At 31.8% G+C, this 17,479-nt stretch overlaps 1 protein-coding gene across 1 annotated transcript; it reads right to left on the bottom strand.

The window, feature by feature from the left end:
• Positions 1–340: 340 nt before the first annotated feature.
• Positions 341–14,573, bottom strand: LOC121128807 (uncharacterized). Its single transcript, XM_040724434.2, has 2 exons — positions 14,500–14,573; positions 341–868 (listed from the first exon to the last, which is right to left on the bottom strand). The coding sequence occupies exon 2, from the start codon at positions 866–868 to the stop codon at positions 425–427; it is 444 nt and encodes a 147-aa protein (XP_040580368.1). The 5' UTR covers positions 14,500–14,573; the 3' UTR covers positions 341–424.
• Between the last annotated feature and the right edge of the window lie 2,906 nt (positions 14,574–17,479).

Below are 17,479 nucleotides of genomic sequence, written 5' to 3'. Positions count from 1 at the left end.
AAAGTTTGAGAAGTACTGGGCCAGATGAAATATTTTCGATCAAGTGTTTAATCTTCCAACTCATTCCATTCCATCTTAATTCTTAATATATACAGTGATCGTATTACATGCAGGATACATTAAAAATGGAATACAGAATAGGAAAACTGATACAAGAGCTAGAGTGATTTGTGACATCATCTTCGTAGACGTATTGTATTCTTTAAGAGGAAAGTATTCCGTACTCTGTAATTTTCTCCTCTGCATATTGTAAGTACGTGTTGTAGAGACATCTACCTACAAATGTAGATAATAACATCCCATAACATAATATCTCAGATATGAAATAAAACTATGTACATAAATCACTTGCATGTTTAATTGTCTGATCATGTTGAGAATAACATTAAAATAAATAGATCATTAAAAGTGATGCTGAGGAGACTCATAGAGTTGTAACCCCAATTTCCGCATCCTCTTTGCCAACCTCTTTACAAGAGGCAGTCGGATCCTTTTGTGTTCTAGACGAAGAAAATTCAAAAAGGGAGGGTACAGAGCGTGTAATCCCTCGCATCACTGAAGAATTCCCAAAAAGAAGATCCTGTATATCCCCAAAGGACCAATTCCATTTACCATGAAGTTCATTCAAATGCAAAATGAGTACTATGAGTAAACTCACAATGTAGAAGCAGAGGATGACAAGACCATACTGGAGGGCTGTGGAGAATGATCCTCTGTGTATAGATGCTATCATTTCTTTGTCAGAATCGTTGAGACAATGATAAGTAAAGTTTTTAAGGCACATGTAGCGCTCTAGGGAAATAATGAGATTGTTGTAGATTTTGGAGTCATAGAGAGGGATTTGAATGTTGTGGAAAGGCTTTGGCATCTGGAAATGAAGGAAGAGATTAATTATAATATAATTAAGCTGAAGATTGAACTGAAAAATGAGTTCTGTGGTTCATTTTCTTACTGTCTTTAAGGAGTCGTTTAATGACTACTACTACAAAAAAAAATTATTGATTAGATGTATAATTATTATCTTTTAGGGTACCCAAAATATAATTAATTTATATTTAAAAAATTTTGATCTAATTTTGTTTCTACAAATATCGATTAATTTATATATTGTAAATTGAATGTTTAACTATGGAACATCTCACAACAAACAATTTGCAAATCGCTAGACTATGGAAGGGTAGTGTATGAAACAGGTAATCTAGGATAGATAAGAGTGCAATTTTATAGATACCCATTCATTTCTTATCTTGTTCAATATTTCATTAAAGTCTGGATTTCATTTGAAACAATATGGTGAATTTAGTGCAAAATCAACCAACTTCAAGGATATGCTCTTAAAAATGAAAGGTAAGAACTTTTATGAGCTCCAAAAGGATTGGTCTCAGAATAAGCAAAAGGTAAGCAGTGATGTTAGGACCAAGGAGCCTGTAATTAATAAGGTTCTGAGATTTTTCAATAATGTAATAAATTTTTAGTTCATCCACTTCCAATCTGATTCAAGTGCTTCTGAGCTAAAGTTTATAGACCATTGTACTTCAAAAATCAGCTATAATCCACTATTTACATAAAAAACAACGCATAAGAAATCAGCTAAATATATATATAATGTTTTATAGATCGAGGAATTTTAATTTCTTAAGGCTTCTTAATATATCATTCTTCAAAATTTTAGCGGAACAATTGGAACTGCTCCCAGAAAAAATGTATTCTTGTTTATTAATATTATAAAATTTGTAAGGTTGTCTACAGATGAAAGAAGTACCTATAAACCTCTATTCTTGGAAATACAGGGGTTATTTTATTTTTACGGAGTTTAACCATTTTCACCCCCCAAATTGAACCCATAATTTTTTATTTGTATTTATCCCTAAAAATCCACCCAAAATCTTATTGTAAAGATCAGGTTTGATTTCCGGCCATCAGCTAAATTGGATAGTTACTTAGTAACTACGTCATTTCAGCTACTGTAGTTACCATAAAATACCGATAAGAACTGGTCCTAGGACTGACAAATTTTATTTCGACAGGAAAGATAGGTCTGCAGTCTTTTTAGAACGACCCAGCACTACATATAAATGTAAGGGCTGAATTTACTGGATTTTTTTTGCCATTTTACCCTTCCCACAAAATTTTCTTCTTTCAATTTTTTTCACAGTCCCACAGTAAACGAATGAACGATGAAAGAAAACTTTTCAGAAAATGAACGAGTTCAATCATGTAATAGAATCATAAAGTAGTAACGTATTATTTAATTTTTTTTGAAATATTTACAACGGAGCTTCCGGGTTTTTAGTTTCATTTTCTTGTAAGTACCTGTAGTGTATAGTACTAGATGTATATGATTTTTGTTATATGGTCTGTTACACATCAGGAGTTATTTTAAAACAATTGTTTCTAAAAAGGTAAAGAAACACTTAAAAAAAAGAGTCTATATGAATTCAAAAATAAATTAACGACACCGGAAGAGATAGAATCCATCGAACGAAACATTTTATTTATAATGTGTGAATTATTATGAAGCTACCAGAGTAGTAAAAAAACATATTCCTGGGCTTGGTTTATGAAGGGCTCGTTAAAAGTTTTCAAAAACTCGGAGTTTGCTTTTCTAATAACTTGAAAGCTCGTACTTAGGACTTCACGATATTAGGTTGTTTTTGAAATATTTATTGACTAATGCTACTTAATAGGAGGGTCATCAGACGTCTCCGTTTTTGGAGGTGTTTCCCCAGCTGTACGTGCTCCTAGAAATGTCCCTACTTTCAGTGGCATAGTCATTTTTATTGATCAGTACTTTAGTTTAATAATGATGTCATGCATTAAACAATTCTTCTTAATAGTATTTATTGATCCTAGCGAGTTCCACTCTCACATCGCTTCCTTGATTGAATCATGCAAACTTTCCTCCAAAAAAGAAACAGTAAAAAGGCTCGAAATCAGTTGATACTTAGCCAAATAAGTCAATTATACCAACTGCTATTTGAAATCTGATGGGAAACCAGATTGACTTCATCTTTTTTCCGTTGGATGCAAGGGCCTTTCATCTCTTTTGAGGGATTTGCCGCCTATTTTTTTTATCCCTAAGGATGCAATCGACCTTGGAGCCCCGAAATCCTCTGTAATGGATGTGAGTGTGTCCTCCTTGTACATCCCTGGATCCACTTTTTGTTTTCTTCCACTTCCACTGCGTTGGTTAAGGGTCTGGCCAGCTTCCATGCACTTTTTAACGTAGGAAACGGTGTTCCTGTCGCACTTGAGCTGTTCGCCGATGTCCTTGGTGGAGAAGTGTGCGTCGAGGAGAGCGGATATATTTTCTCGTCGGGTCCCTATCGTGAAAATGACTCATACTGACGTAATAGACACACAAAAAATCACAAAACCTCTTAAATTAATCTAGAACCCGAGATATAAGCCCACAAAGTTGTGGGGATTTTTTTTTCGATGATCCGGTATATCAAGTGAGATGAGAGAATCGACAGGTGACAACAAAATACGTAGACTATTTTTGTGTTAGCAAGGTAACGCCGTGCTCTAAGTAACACTTGGTTACGATGTGACCAAAGGGAGTGGAACAGTAGCATATTAGGGGTTTAAATAAAAATTCCCATAGCGCAGAAGATTTGACATCATTTGTGATACATCCAATAATTATTCCGACTCATTCACATTAGAAGATGGAATGGAAGCAGACTTTAGTAAGCATTTGGGTCTTCGAACGTGTATCTTTTACCAGTATTTTGGAGAATGAACAGTTCCGTTTCTGATTTCAAATGATAGCAATTATGTATTATTATCGGCTTGGGGGTTTCAAGCTTTGGAGTTAACTTTCCTCTAAGCTAAAAACTTGGAATGGGTAAAGACCACCTTGCTTACATCCCTATTAATTACTTAAACCCTCCATCCCTACAAATCACCAAAAGAAGAGAGTTTTTCATCCTCCTTTATAACCTTGAAACACTATCCTAATTATTACATCAATTAAGTTATAATTAATGAGACCAACTATTTAAAAATAATAAATGAATAGAAAAACATAACGATATGAAAGTTGAAAGTCAACCGAGGTGAAAAAACAAATACAAATTGAGGTAATAATATATAGAAATTCAATTAAAATGGTAGTAACTAGTACTAATAACATATGATATAATTAAGAGCTAAAAACACAGTGAACAAGAACTCGCTTGATTGACCTTTAGAAATCTATTTAATTAGACATACACATATGTTTGTTAAATACGAGCACAATATCAAATCATTTAGATGAATATATATATATATAAACACTATTGAATCATAAGTTTTCTCCTTTTAGGATTTCTAGAGCGATCACAATGGAAACAAATCGCGCTTCGGTATTTAGAAAAAATGATTGTAGTTTAGGGATATTAGGAATAGAAGAGACCATGCAAATGTTACCATTTACTTACATAGGGTAAGTTACCATGGATGACTCAGAAATATACGAGCAACAAAATATTTTTTAGCGAGCTTTAAATTGGTTGCCATAATAACTTTTCTATAGCTCAATACACTTACTCACTTGAATGTACTATAATTGGATAACTTAATATACTATTTTTAAGAAACGTTTTAGTCTTAAAATTGATTAAACTTGGGAATTTTAATTTTTGTGTGAATGCCAAATCTTTTTATAGTCCTGGAATGTAAAAAAGGTCATACAGGTTATAAATAAATATGGAGAATATATTGTGTTCACATAAGTCCCCATATTATTTCAAGATGAGATAAATTTATAAAGCCATTTAAAAAAGTTAAAGTCGATTAGACTTACCTTCTAATACCAAGAAACATCTAATTATGAATTCCTAAAAATAATAGGTTAAGTAAATTGTTCTGGTGGTTTTCGCTAGATGTCTTTAGTGAGCTATATCTCACTATGAATACATTGTATCAAAAAAAAAAAGCCGTAAGTATGCTTAAAAGTTAAGCGTAAACTTAAAAAGAAGTTCATTTACAGTTTTGTGTTAGATGAACCAGTTGTGTGTTAATGCATTCCGAAATGGAAGTAAAAATAAATAAAAAATCGATACATTCTACAGTATCACTACGACCAGGGTGACAAAGGCAAAAAAAAAAAAAATGTCCTGTCTATGGACCCAATATAGGATCAAATGTAACAGTGGCTCCAACGATTCCATTTTTGTAATATGGACGTCGAAGACCCGCTCTGGTAGGCCAATCATCGAAAATGTTGATAAAATAATGGAAATTGTCGAGTTGGACCAGCATGCCAGAACTTATTATCTTGCCCAGGAACTGAAAATTAAGAAACCCGTTTATAACCATTTGCATAAGGCTAGTTAGTACCTTACATAGTCATACATCGAGCTTCTTCTGAAGAAAAAGCTCGATGTATGACACAATGAATTGACACAAAATAACCTTTTGGAACGAATTGATTTTTGTGACTCTTTGCTGAAACGTAACAAAATCGATCCATTTTTGAAGCATATGTTGACTGGCTATAAAAATGGGTCACTTACAAGAACAACAGCCGAACAAGATCGCGGTCAAAACACAAGGCCACAAACATCTTTAACAATGCACCAGAAGCGCCAAGAGTTTGGATGGGAGGTTTTATCGCACTTACCGTTTAGCCCAGACCTGGGACCAAACGATTATCACCTTTTCAAGCATATTGTTGTTAAAAAAAACTGTCCTCAAGATAGGCATGTGGAAATGAGCTGGTCATTTTTTACCAATAGGGACGAAAACTTCTTCAATCGTGGAATTATGAAATTCTCTTCAAAATGGGTAAAAGTTATTGCAGAAAACGGCTCATATTTGATCTAAATCGGATAATCCTAATTATATTAATTTTATTATCAAAATAAAGCGGGAAAAAGTTCAGAACTTTTTACTTAACCTATTATGTAACATGTGTGTGTGGCATATCTACACTATCAGAAATATTAAATATAGCAGTTTTTTTATAAACGGTTGGAAGAACTATTTTCTCTGAAAAGTAATCATAAATTCAGAAAATAATCAATATTTATTTACTGCAGCCACTACTCAGGAAATGGAGGTGGAAGACTACAAAAATACAAGATTGAATACAGATTTGATCGTAGTTTCCATAACAGAACAAGCATCATTGCGGGAAAAATGCTCTTTGCTCTTTTACTCATGTCCGGGAAAGTAATAAACGGGAAAAACTTTGATCATAAATATTGTACTACTGATCAAAGAAACATAATCAAAATTGAAAGGTACATTATAAATATTTTTTAGTACATAAATTAAAGATTAGTATAATATTGTTTATTAAAAATGTTCTTTTAATGATTACCTCCGCAACGTATTTGAACCGAGGTTATATTTTTGCCTCTGTTTTTTGTTTGTTAGTCACCAGGATTACGGTAAAGCATACAGATGTATTTTAATCAAACTTTGTACGAAGATTATATATGATCACAGTTAGAGGCCATTAAATTTTGAGTGGTCTAGGTCTAACTATACGTGAGAAATGCATAATAGAACATAACGTTGAAAATTTTTTTTAGATACATAACTCAATTTGATTATACGGAGGTTTTGCGCTCTACCGAGTTCTCATTCTAGTTTCTATTAATGTTGTTTTCCTAGTTTTGTTATATTTGTTACAAATCTTATTAATCTCATTTCTCAAAATATCCAAACTTCGAAAAAAATTATATGATTTATTTAGTGCACTTAACTAACTAATGAATTTGCTTATTTTTTTTTGTTCCATCCCTTGTTAGAATATCCCACGTAGGTTACATCAAGGTTGTTCCATATGAACAAACATAAAACTTATATACTTAATACGTCCATTATTATCTTTTGAATCGTCGTATGTATATGTGTTTCTCAACATTAAAACAATATCGAGGAAAACCTTATTAAGTAGGTAAGGAATTAAGGAAACGTTTCACATTCCTTACTCACTAAAACCCAGAAATGTTTGAACATTCCTATAGATAAATATGAATATAAAAATCCTGCACAATAGTACGAATTTTAGTTGTTCTAAGAAATTAAAACCCCATTGAGTGAAGCTTCCTCCTCCAAAAAGGGTATTTAGTAATAATTTAAATGCTTATTTTTAACTCAAATGATTTTTCCTAATGAATACTAGATTTATTTCTTTTAATATAGAATATGTGCTAATTAAGTACTTTGAAGTGGCTTCGACTAATATGTACTTTAATTTTCTAAGTACAAATCCATATTTTTCAAATTTCTGTAAGATGGCGCAGATGTAAGTAATAAGTTGTCTAAATAAACAAATAATTCAACAAACTATTAATTAACAAAAACAACTGGTGCACGGGTTTACCTCACAAAAATATATTAATTATATCTTCAAACTTTGTTCCTCTAACGTAATAAGAGTTTACTACTCATTTAGTTGTTTTATACTCGTTCAAAACTCGTTCTCGTTTCGTCAAATCTTAATTGCAGCTAAATAACTTAATATAAATCACAGTTGAACATGTTCGAACTGTTAGGCTTCTATAGCTTTAATAGCAAAACTTGAACAGGGGAATGCTCTTCAACGATACAAAGATAGGCTTAATACACACTAAGAATTTTTTTTTTTTTTTCATTTTTCAGTAGATTAAGGTGAAGTAGAATATGAAATATAAACGATTCAAGGTGAGTGTCAAATTTTATTGATATTCTATAAACTGTTATTATTTCCTTGGGATTTCGATGTTATTATTATAAAAGTCTGAGGAGAATACCTGGGTCAATTCGTTTAAATATTTTGCATTACATATGATAACCATTAGATAACATACTCCTATCAGAAGTGAAATTCGAATTGATATCTATGTTAATAATTAATATGTTTACGGATGGTCATACATATTATAGGAATTCAACATATGGAGTAATTGTGTCTGTGTGGAATAGTCAAAATCCTTATTCCAACGCACTATCGTGTATGCAAATAGAATATGAATACCGATGAGTAGAAGAAGAAAATCATAAATGTATTTGTATACAAGGAGTGAAATTGCGGTTTGGCCAAATTGATTTCGAAAAATAATTAATGATATTGTATGATTCATTGGTTTATGTATCTATGTATGTGTATGAAAATGACCAATGTTGTAGATTGAACATATTATCTACTGCTATGCATTTAAATATAAAATTTATCGATTTCCCGTTTTTGATTCAGACCAATAATGGACCGACCCAACACTGCCTTTTATTGACTCTATGTATTTCTTTCTTTCCACGTCGTTACCTTTATTGCATCACGCAACCTTTAATTTAAAAAAAAGAATAAGAATAAAGGCCCATAATAAGTGGGTAAATGGCCAAACCTTACCAACTATGGAGTTATTATGTCGGGAGATTTTTAATGCTTAAAAAGGGATAATTTAAATCCAACCAATCGACGTTCAAAACACCGATTATGAGAAAAGAAGCAGGAGATTCACCATCTGACAACAAAGTACACTCTATTTTGTTAGAAAAGTAACGTCGTGCTCTATGAGCTGTAGTAATTCCGTCCCAGTTCGATATGGACTGGTCTTTTAGTAAAGTTTATTTTTCACAAAAAAAAACAAAAAAAAAACAGAAAAACTCGACCTTGATCGGCTAATAAAAAAGATGTATTTTATAAAATATATTTGATAGATATAAAAAATTACCTATTTTTTTAGTAAGGTAATAATTAATCCGCTATTATTTCGTTCTACCCTTTCAATTTTGGTCCACGGTTTCAGATCCCTTCATACGGAACAGAAAAAAATATTGTTCTCGGACCAAATCCCATCACTAGTACCTACTACTTGATATTAAGAGTATATGTAGTTGTTGCCAGATAAATGTATATCTGATACAATCTCTTAAATGACACATCATTTGAGCTCCATTGATATGGATCTCATCAGGAATTTTTGGACTGATGACTGGACTTTCTACGTCCTACCTTTATAATACACTGTAGTATTTATAAATACCTTCCATAAAAGATGATAGAAAAACAAAGTGTTTCGATAATATTTTACCATCGTTTCTTTGTTTTGATAGATGAGGGATTATTTTCAGTCTTCATAAGCCAAAAAACAACAACAAAAAAACAAACAACAACTATACTATCATTTCACAAAGGAATGCTTTAATAAAAACCTACATACAACTCAAATAATGTTTTTGATATGTTAATTAAATCTCTTAAACTAATTGCTTTTATTATTAATTAAAGTGTTTGTTCTATGAATACGCTTATTAAGTCAAATGTCAAGCCTTAAGACTTCTTTTCAAATTTTTATTCGTGGGTAATAATAACTGTAATCTGTTTATTACGAAAAACGTACAACGTGCTATATGTATGGACATAAATTAAACTCTGGGAACATTTTAAAATTTACATAAGTCTTATAATTCCTTTCGAATGAACTATTGTGACGGCAGCACTTAGATACCTACCTATATGGAATCTCAAGTATCCATCCCAAAATTTCAATTACATAAACTGAGTAAGATATATATTTAAAGATAAATATGACAAAGCTATAAGAGCGTTAGATCGGTAACAAAAAAATATCCAATGTATTTTGTTGTAAGCTGTCAATTCCAACAGGTGACTTCATAATTCAATGGTATTCCATAGTTTATTCTTTTTGATAAATCAACAAAGTAATGAGTTAGTTATATTTAACTTATGTTTCGTTTCCAAAAGGACAGGAATACAATGTCTTGTTCATCCCTCGTCATATATATACGAGGATGGTTTGAAAAGTTTCTGACCTCAACGTGAATATGGTAGCACTCATATTATTTTTATTTATGAGTGTTGCCTCTTCACCTCTAAAGGACTCTAGGCAAAGAGCAGTTTAAGGAAAAATAAACAATTCAATCAAAAGACAAGGAAGACTATGTTCCTAACACTGACCTATAATATCATGTTACTATTGTGGCTTATTCTTCTCTTTTCAGTAGGAGAGAGACGGCCTGTTCAAACTGGCTGCGTGTCTGGAGGAACATGTAGCAGCTTCTAATTTCAATCTAATCAGAGTTGAGAACTACTAAATCCTACCTTCCTTGCCTTGAGTGTCCACTCTTTGCCTAGAGTCCTTTAATCGCATCCATTTAGCATCTGTTGACAGTTACTCACTAAGTTTCAGCCATTTTGGACGTGCACTTGTTTTTTAACAGTCGGTTGAGGGAGTTGATGTGAGTGTGTATATGAAAATGGTCAAAATTGAGTATCGAGTTATCATGGAATATTTGTTTTTGAAAGTGTAATATTTAAATAGGTATATAAAGGTATGTTGTGTTAAAATTTGACGTCTCTGAGTCAAACCTACTGGAGCCAACAACAAAAATTGTCCCGTGTACACATATTTTGTAGAGAAAAATGACAAGTACTAATTGGATGGGCTATAGAGATGGGAGCATCGCTGCAAGAAGTGTGTAGAGTTACAAGGAGACTATGTTGAAAAATGAAATCTGAAAAAATGTCTTGTTCTTTGTTAGGTCGGAAACTTTTCAGAACACCGTTGTATATATATTGGATATTTTATTATTTCTATGAATAAATTTTGGCTGTCATATTGAAATAATAATGTGTAGTTATGTATTTAAAAAAATATTACTAAGCAATATTATAATTTGAAAATGAGATTTGTGTAAGAGTGTGAGGAGAAGGCGGGACTGAGACATATGGTACCACTGAATTAAGACCCTTGTTAATATCACCTGCCTGAATCTTTTTTTTTTGACGGAGAAAATGAATTACTGCTATAAACAGGAGAATCTTTACCAAATAAAGTATCATTGGTGCAGAAAAATATTATAATTATATTTAAATTCATATATTTTATTATTCATTTTTAAAATAATTTACATCAAAGAAAATCAAAAATTGTTCTTATTAGATAATGAACAAAAAAAGACAAAGAACAAACGCATCAACCGTTTTTCTTTTTCTAATCACTAAACTTAGTTTTTTCGTTACATAGATCCCGGTAGTAAATAAAATACTATGTAGGATTTTAATATTATGTAATATAAATATCTTGTTTATTTTAGAAATTGTTGATAAATAATATGACGGTGATAGTACGGGAGGAACTAAGAAATAAAAGCTGTTGCTATGATTGACTTATTTACCTAACTAAAGTATAATTTTGTGCCTTTTTTTTGTTTCTTTTAGGAAGAAAGGTTGCGTGTTACAATAAAGGTAACGACGTTCTATAAACTAAGTGGCAAAATGAAGACCAGAGGATCATTATTTGTAGAAGATAGTGTTCTTAGCCAAGCTGTACCCAGTTCAGGTTCAGTAGTTCTATCGGTATCGGTATTTAAAAGGTTTTGGTCTCAGCAGCTTTATCGGTCTCGGTTCTTTTTTAATTCAGGCTCAGTTTGGTAGCAGGCACTTAAAAAAAAGGAGCGTTGGTAGAAAATTCGGGCCCAGGAAATGATATTAGATACAAACAGGTACGTAGCTACCTTATACAAAGAGACCGCGTAGTCTCTCAAGTTCAAGAAAGACCCTGAGAACTCGTATAAAGGGGGCCTAAGTTTAAAATGTCTTAATGCTTGGCATAATGAAGAGCTTAGGTGCGGACCTGGATCTACAATCTACCCCACCCCTTACCTCTTGTATTTACACTATTGGGTGCCTCAAACCCCTTTTCTAAAACCATAAGAAGCCCTTTGCTATTTGGAAAACACTGCAATCTCACAAAAAATAAACTCAGAAAATGGACTTATTTATTAAAGCTAATTTATTCAATAATATATATTGTATATTCTTTATATATTCTACATAGGAACAAAAGCACAAGAACCGAGACCGATAAGCAACATATAACGTTCTCGGTTCGACTTTGTCGGTACCGATTCTAGTAGTTCAAGAATCGGAACCACTAGAGCTGCAAGATTGCTAAGGGCACAACCTTGTGTATTAGCAACACATTTTTGTCTGCTAGGAGCGATGAATATCTCCATATCTAACTACACAGCTTCCATGAATTCCCTTTAAAGTGCATTACAACATAAACTCTGCAAAGGGAAGAAGAAGTCACATACGGGATATGAAAAAATGATAAAAATCTGTGTTATCATAAAAAACAACATATTACGCCGAAAAAAGGATAAAAATTAGACTTGAAATATTTTTAAGGTAACAGGCCACTCAAATTTAAAGCTTCACCATTTATAAAAGGAAGAAATCAGTCATTCATGCTTCAAATGAGTTTTTTAACGCTATATTTGAAAAAAGGATAAAAAGTTCAACATTATTCATCCACAAAATTGTAAAACCCTTGAAAAATGAGGCAAAAAAGAAAAAAAAAAAACTTTAATCTTTTTTAGAGATCAAATACTTATAAACCGCATAATGTTTAAAATGAATGATTCATTATACAATCAAAAAAAATATATACGGAAGTTTGTAAATTTTTCCATTCCCCTAAAATTCTTCAAAACTAATGCTGAAAATATGGTTTAATGTCTACATTTATAAAAAAAGCTAATTACATATAAATTATCTGTGTTTAAATACTACCACAAATCTTTTATAAAAGAATAATTTCATTATTATTATATTTCTATGTATAGGAATGCCATTTTTGTAAAGAAAAAACTAAGTTTAGAAATTAAAAAAGGAAAAACAATTGATGTATATGCTCTGTCTTCTTTTTTATGAATTGGTTAATTGGATGTCGTGGGATAACGTGTCCTTTCTGAATTAAGTGTTCACACCTATCTTTAACGTAAATTGTTTTAAAAATGTATGATAAAATAGCCATAATTATGATATTTTCCCTGCACTAAAACTATTTTAAATGTAAAAGGTTCTCCTCTTTATAGCAGGACTTCATTTTCTCCCCCCCCCCATCAATAAAAACAATAATACTCATACAACAGGCAGCTGATATTAACAAGAGTCTTATACCATATTGTAATACCAAAAGCCTCCCTCCTGCTTTCTCCTCACACTCTTGTTTTCTTTACAAAAACAGCATCCTTATTTATCTACAAGTTGGAATAAAAAAATCGTGCAATCAGCTATTTGATCAATTTAATTGCGATCATATTCAAATATATAATTTATCTAAATCTATAACTAAGCCTATATATGTATATATATATAAAGGTACCTTTTTAACTTAAATAAACGATTTGCACACCTTTTTCAAATGTATTTATTTACAATATTTTAGATACTAAGAAACTAAAATATATGTAGAAAAAAACTAAAATATAGTCTGCTGAAGAATAATAAAATATCTATACAAATCATTTCTCTTCTTGCTCTTTATTTAACGTTAGTAGGATCTGTTTCTCAAAGTTGTCGTCTCTCAGATACTGTCTAGTCCTCTTCAGGTTCAGTTTGGCCTTGGAGAACAAATGGTTGCTGCTGACAATACTGGGAAACACGACATTATTTCTTTGAAATACCTTTGTGACCCTCCAGTAGGCCAAGATATTTTCCAGACATTTAGAATCATCAGACCGTCTACTTTCTGCTTGGCCGTATCCATTTTCTTGGGACGTTTGGTGAAGAAATTAATATCTATCTGCACATCCTGAGACAGTTGGCAGAATGGCTGACCTTCAAATAATCTGGCCTCCTCAAGAAGGAACTGTTTTGCTTTTTCTTGAGTCTTCACAGTAAGAAAGCCTACATTGAATTGAGGGAGACTCAAAACTTTGATGTCTCAAGACAGAGACTATACTCTAACCATAAAAAACAGTCTCGAGAGTAGTCTCATGACAAAGACCGGACTTGAGAATCACATCACTATTACATCATATGTAATTTCGTACAAATTAATCGTATCGCTATTTTTTTGCTATTTCTATTCTGTGAGATCAGGACCGATTGCGATACTGTGATCAACAGTATATTTTGGCCATTTCGCAATTGATCGCAGATCCGAAAAAACTCATATCAACAAGCCTTTTAAAATTTAATAAAATAATATTTCAAACATTTTTGGTAATATTTATTATCGACGGCAAGCGTACGTTCCTCACTAGTACAATGCATTATAGCAACTGACTGTATTTCCAAGAAAATTTCATGTTTCAATGTCGCCTCTAGAATGAAGCCAACCCCATCCTTCTACTACTTCTACAGGCTGATAACCACACGTTATAAAAAATTAAGTTACGTTGCCACACCCTGTATATTAATTACATTTTTTTTTAGTAATCTATAAAATGTAAGAGTTGAAATATAATTAGAAAACTGCCAAGAGCAACTCGTATTTTTGAACATTTAAATAATTAGTAAACATTTTTGTGAAAAGAATGCATACATGGAAGAAAAGGTGCATGAAAAAAAATAGGGCCTCATACTTGGGAATGAAAATGCAAATACTTTTAAAGCAACAACTATTCACATCGAACCTATTAATAATAATTATTAATAGGTTCGTACTTTCTATTTACAATCCACATGGCAGATTTTCATTTTCAATTAAAAATACATCTACTATAATTAATTAAGGAAAACATATTTATAAAGAGTACAATTACCTTTAACTCCCTAGATACATTTGTCACTGCCTCTTGAGTAGCATGCACTAAGGAGTTTCTAAGATTTTTAAGAGATTCACCAACCTAAAAGTTGTTTTTACATCCATCACTCTTTCCTTGCTTTCTAAACTTCTCTTCTTCCTCTTCATTGCAACACTCACCACCACGTTCATAAGCGGCGATTCTTCAATAAGTGTTGATTTCAAAAATGAGAAATGATTGTTTATTTTGGGTAATGAAAAATGAACAAGTAAAATAAATATTCATGATTTCCCTTCATGGTTGGTAAGTAGCAACTTCCATAGAGATGTTATCTGATAGTACATATGTATAATGTATCTAATAGAGTGAGTCAATGCAATAATTGCCCTTACCACCCATAAAGTAGCTTCATTTTATGTATATAAATTACACTTCTTTCTTCAAATATTTGCTATAAAATTTCGGTGACCCTCAGTTTTTAGGGTTAGGACTTGGTCTGTATTATCACTAGTCCGTTTCTCCTCTCCCTCAATCTCTTTTACTATCATAATCATTCTTATATGTATGTACCTTTCATCCTTTGTATTTACCTATAAATATACTGGCGGATTAGTCACTGCCAGATAGTTTGACAATGTAATAAAACGTTAACACATACTCTAAATCTCCTCCACACATTTCACTCTTCTTTGTCTTGGTCAAGACGCAACAGAACTTGGATCCATATCGGTCTTTTTCCATCTTTCCACAGGGAAAAAGGTTGCCATTAATAAACTCAAACGTATATGAAGCAGGAAATACCACTCATATCCCTATAATATAATATCCCTAGGGGAGGTATATAGAAAGAGAGAAAGGAAATCTGTTTTATTTCGAGAAAAAACAGCCTCTTAATGACCTTGTAGCCCAAAAAAATATCATGAGAGCATGCTTGGTTATTTTATACGTCTATTTACTAAAGTTCAGATCTGATCTGTTCAACCATTTATGATTTCGAATCTGATATTACTAAAACAGACTTATATATATATATTTTTTTTTTTTTTTTTTTTGGGGGGCTGGTTAAATAAATTAAATGAACAATTTTCAACAAATATGAAGAAAGGTAGTTGAGAAATACCCGCTTTGGGTCTTATATTCTGTTACTTATTAAAGAAAATCTTGCGAAATATAATAAAGTTAACAACGTTTAGTAGACATGATACATCAAAGCTTTTGATAGATTAAGTATATCAGTGAAGTCAAGTTTATGGTCATTAGATAAATATATTTAGAAGCTAACTTTCAAAGATATCTACAAGCTCTGTATCTTACTCCATAGTCGAATCCCGTTTCAAGAACATGTCAACTTCATGGTTGCGCAATATCAGAAGTTTAAATATCACGACATGGATGATGAATTAATCCACTCAGGATAATATAAAATATTGTTTGGATATTTGAAAGATTCTTTTTAATGTACAAACGTCCTAAAATTGATAATACAGATAATAATTGATATATGAAATTTTTTGTATATACTTAAAGTGACCAATTAAATGATTTTTCTACGTTGAACCACTATGATCCATTTGTGTGCAAATAATGATTTGAAGCGTGAAATGATTGCTTGGCTTTGAGATGTTGTTCTAACAAATGAAAATTAATTTGTAACGGAATTTGTAAATAACGGACCTGTGGCGCCATCTGGTAGTTAAGCCCGGGACTTATTGACTTATGTGTTAATTAGTGCTTGTCTTTATTTTGGACTGAAAACTGAAATCCCGTCCAATTTAGTTCTTTTTCCGGTCTAGTTAGGTCCATCATAGAAACCCTAAAACTTATAAAGTTCTGTCCTTGACTTTATTTCTTCTTTTTTATCAGTTTTAGTATACACAGTCCGAAAGACCGATCCTAAGGACTGACAGGTCCAGTCCTATGACTGGACTGAATAAATAAGGACCCACACAACACTTGATATAATTGCATAAATATTTCCAAAAGTATTCTATTGTGCCTGCATACACAATATATATTCTGTAGATACTTACGATTAAAAGTTAACATTCTCATTAAATAAAGTTAATTTACCATACACGGAAGCCAATATGCACATTCATCGAATGCTACAATCCATTCCTTACAAAACATTGAAGGGATCTCCAATTTAATGAAGAATGTCAATGGATGAAGGAAAGATGATTACACACAATTCTTCGACGTTGCTTTAACAATTCTCTGTTCTATCATTTATTTTATTTTAAGCATGCTTTAAATAATATTATGAGAGATGTTGCATCTCAGGGAGGAGTGGTGCAAGAATTACATACATATTACATTGGTGGCAAACTAGGCGGAAGATGATGAAGAGTAGGAAATGAGTCTCTGATTCCTATCATTTTATTCTTAGAGTACATATACTGATTGTATTGTAAATTCATATGTCATGAGAAACAGAGTCTCATATGTCTTCAACCTTCTCACATCTAGATGAATGGTGAGAGCTTATCTAGAATGCAAGGAATTTAATATGGCCAGGGGCGGACTAACCAAGTGTGTATGTGTCAGTGGGGATTATAATTATGGTGTCTTTATCAGTCTAGAGTTGTGTATAAAAATTCGACGTGTTAGTTTTGATTATATTGTAACATCTTCAAATTTGATTTTTGTTTTATGGAAACTGATATTATTTCCATTTTCCAAGATATAAACCAACTAAATGTACAAATAACTTTGATTTTGCATCTTGCAAATATGTGAGATGAATGTGAACCAAATGAAAACGAGTGAAAATTTTCTGAATATAAAAGTAACCAAATAAATAATTGTTAAAAAATTTACTATTTTTCATGCATAATCATACCTATTTTTTGGCTTGGAAGGGATGACATCATTTGATACATAATTTTATAATTAAAATGTTGCTCTTAATACATATGTATAATGATATACCATCAATAAATATTTAAATGACAATGCACACTACCTACTAAAATTGATGACCACTACTAACCTTCCA

This window comes from Lepeophtheirus salmonis, chromosome 1 (assembly GCF_016086655.4).
Source record: "Lepeophtheirus salmonis chromosome 1, UVic_Lsal_1.4, whole genome shotgun sequence".
NCBI classification, from domain to species: Eukaryota; Metazoa; Arthropoda; class Copepoda; order Siphonostomatoida; family Caligidae; genus Lepeophtheirus; species Lepeophtheirus salmonis.
The sequence above is the reverse complement of the archived record's forward strand: the minus strand, read 5'-3'. Positions and strand labels throughout refer to the sequence as shown.

Excerpts from the sequence above, each read along its gene's own strand:
- LOC121128807 (XM_040724434.2), bottom strand. The coding sequence starts at position 868 with ATGCCAAAGCCTTTCCACAACATTCAAATCCCTCTCTATGACTCCAAA.